Here is a 962-nt window from a genome sequence, read left to right on the forward strand (position 1 = left end):
GACATAGGACCTTTGCTCCTTCCACCGACGCGGACGAAGGGCATCTCACCACCAGCTGCCCACTGGTGCCCGCGCTGGACGCCGGGCCAGACCCCCTGCCCTTGATGGACTTCATCGCATCCTTCTTTTGGCGCACCGATCGCGGGTTTCGGCCCCGGTGCCCGGGGCCCGAGGGGGCCGGTGGCCCTGGCGGTCCCGGCCGCAAGTATTGGGTTCCGCCGGTGCTCCTGATCCAGGTGTTCCTCAGCCGCGAGACAGCCTCCTTCGAGAAGCGCCGTGCATCGCGGCAGGGCCGGCTCCGGGCGCCAGCAGCCACGCCGGTGGCGGCGGCCGCCGCCGCCGCCGCCGCCCCCCGTGCCATGACCACGGCCCCGAGCCCTGGCGAGTCCCGAATGTCGGACTCGGCCGCTGCCACCCCCGCCGCTGCCGCTGCCTCGCAGCCACCGGGGTCCCCGGATGCTGGACCATCCGCCGCCCCGAGGGCGGGATCACCGCCTGGCACTCCGACCGCCACGGGCCAATCGCGCGACCCTCTCTCCGAGAGTCTGGACCAGGTGCGCCCTCCTGCCCTCCACTTCGCCCGCCGCGCGCCCGCCCTGGACATGGGCATGCCTCTTTTTTTTTCTCTCCCCCCCCCCCCCCCCCCCGCCTAATATGGGCTCCATGCTGACGGCCGGAAACAAAAATACCCGGCAGATCTTCGAGCATGGTGTCCTTTCGTCATCGTCCTGCTCGTCGGCAGCCCCCTCGTCGCCGGAATCGGACATGGAGTCCGAGCCCGAGCCCGAGCCCGAGCCCGAGCCCGAGCCGGATCTCCCCGCTGACCTTGACTGGAATAAGGATCTCGACCGGTGCGCATACTGCCATTCGACCGGGCGCCCTGCTCGCCATGCGTGGCTGACGCGTCTCCCCCCCCCCCCCCCCCCCCGCCTCGGCCCGATCGCCGGCCTTGGTTTTTCCTC

The 962-nt window shown here is 71.2% G+C and overlaps 1 protein-coding gene across 1 annotated transcript in view; it reads left to right on the forward strand.

Moving 5' to 3' along the window:
* Window positions 1-962, forward strand: part of H696_04728 (hypothetical protein) — a gene marked incomplete at both ends in the record, with an annotated part of 7,944 nt that overhangs the window by 6,683 nt on the left and 299 nt on the right. Inside the window, 2 exons of the mRNA XM_009498591.1 lie at window positions 207-554; window positions 697-851. Of these exons, the coding sequence (XP_009496866.1) occupies window positions 207-554; window positions 697-851 (503 nt within the window). The remainder of the gene's footprint in view (window positions 1-206; window positions 555-696; window positions 852-962) is intronic.

This window comes from Fonticula alba (genome assembly GCF_000388065.1).
Source record: "Fonticula alba strain ATCC 38817 unplaced genomic scaffold supercont2.8, whole genome shotgun sequence".
NCBI classification, from domain to species: Eukaryota; order Rotosphaerida; family Fonticulaceae; genus Fonticula; species Fonticula alba.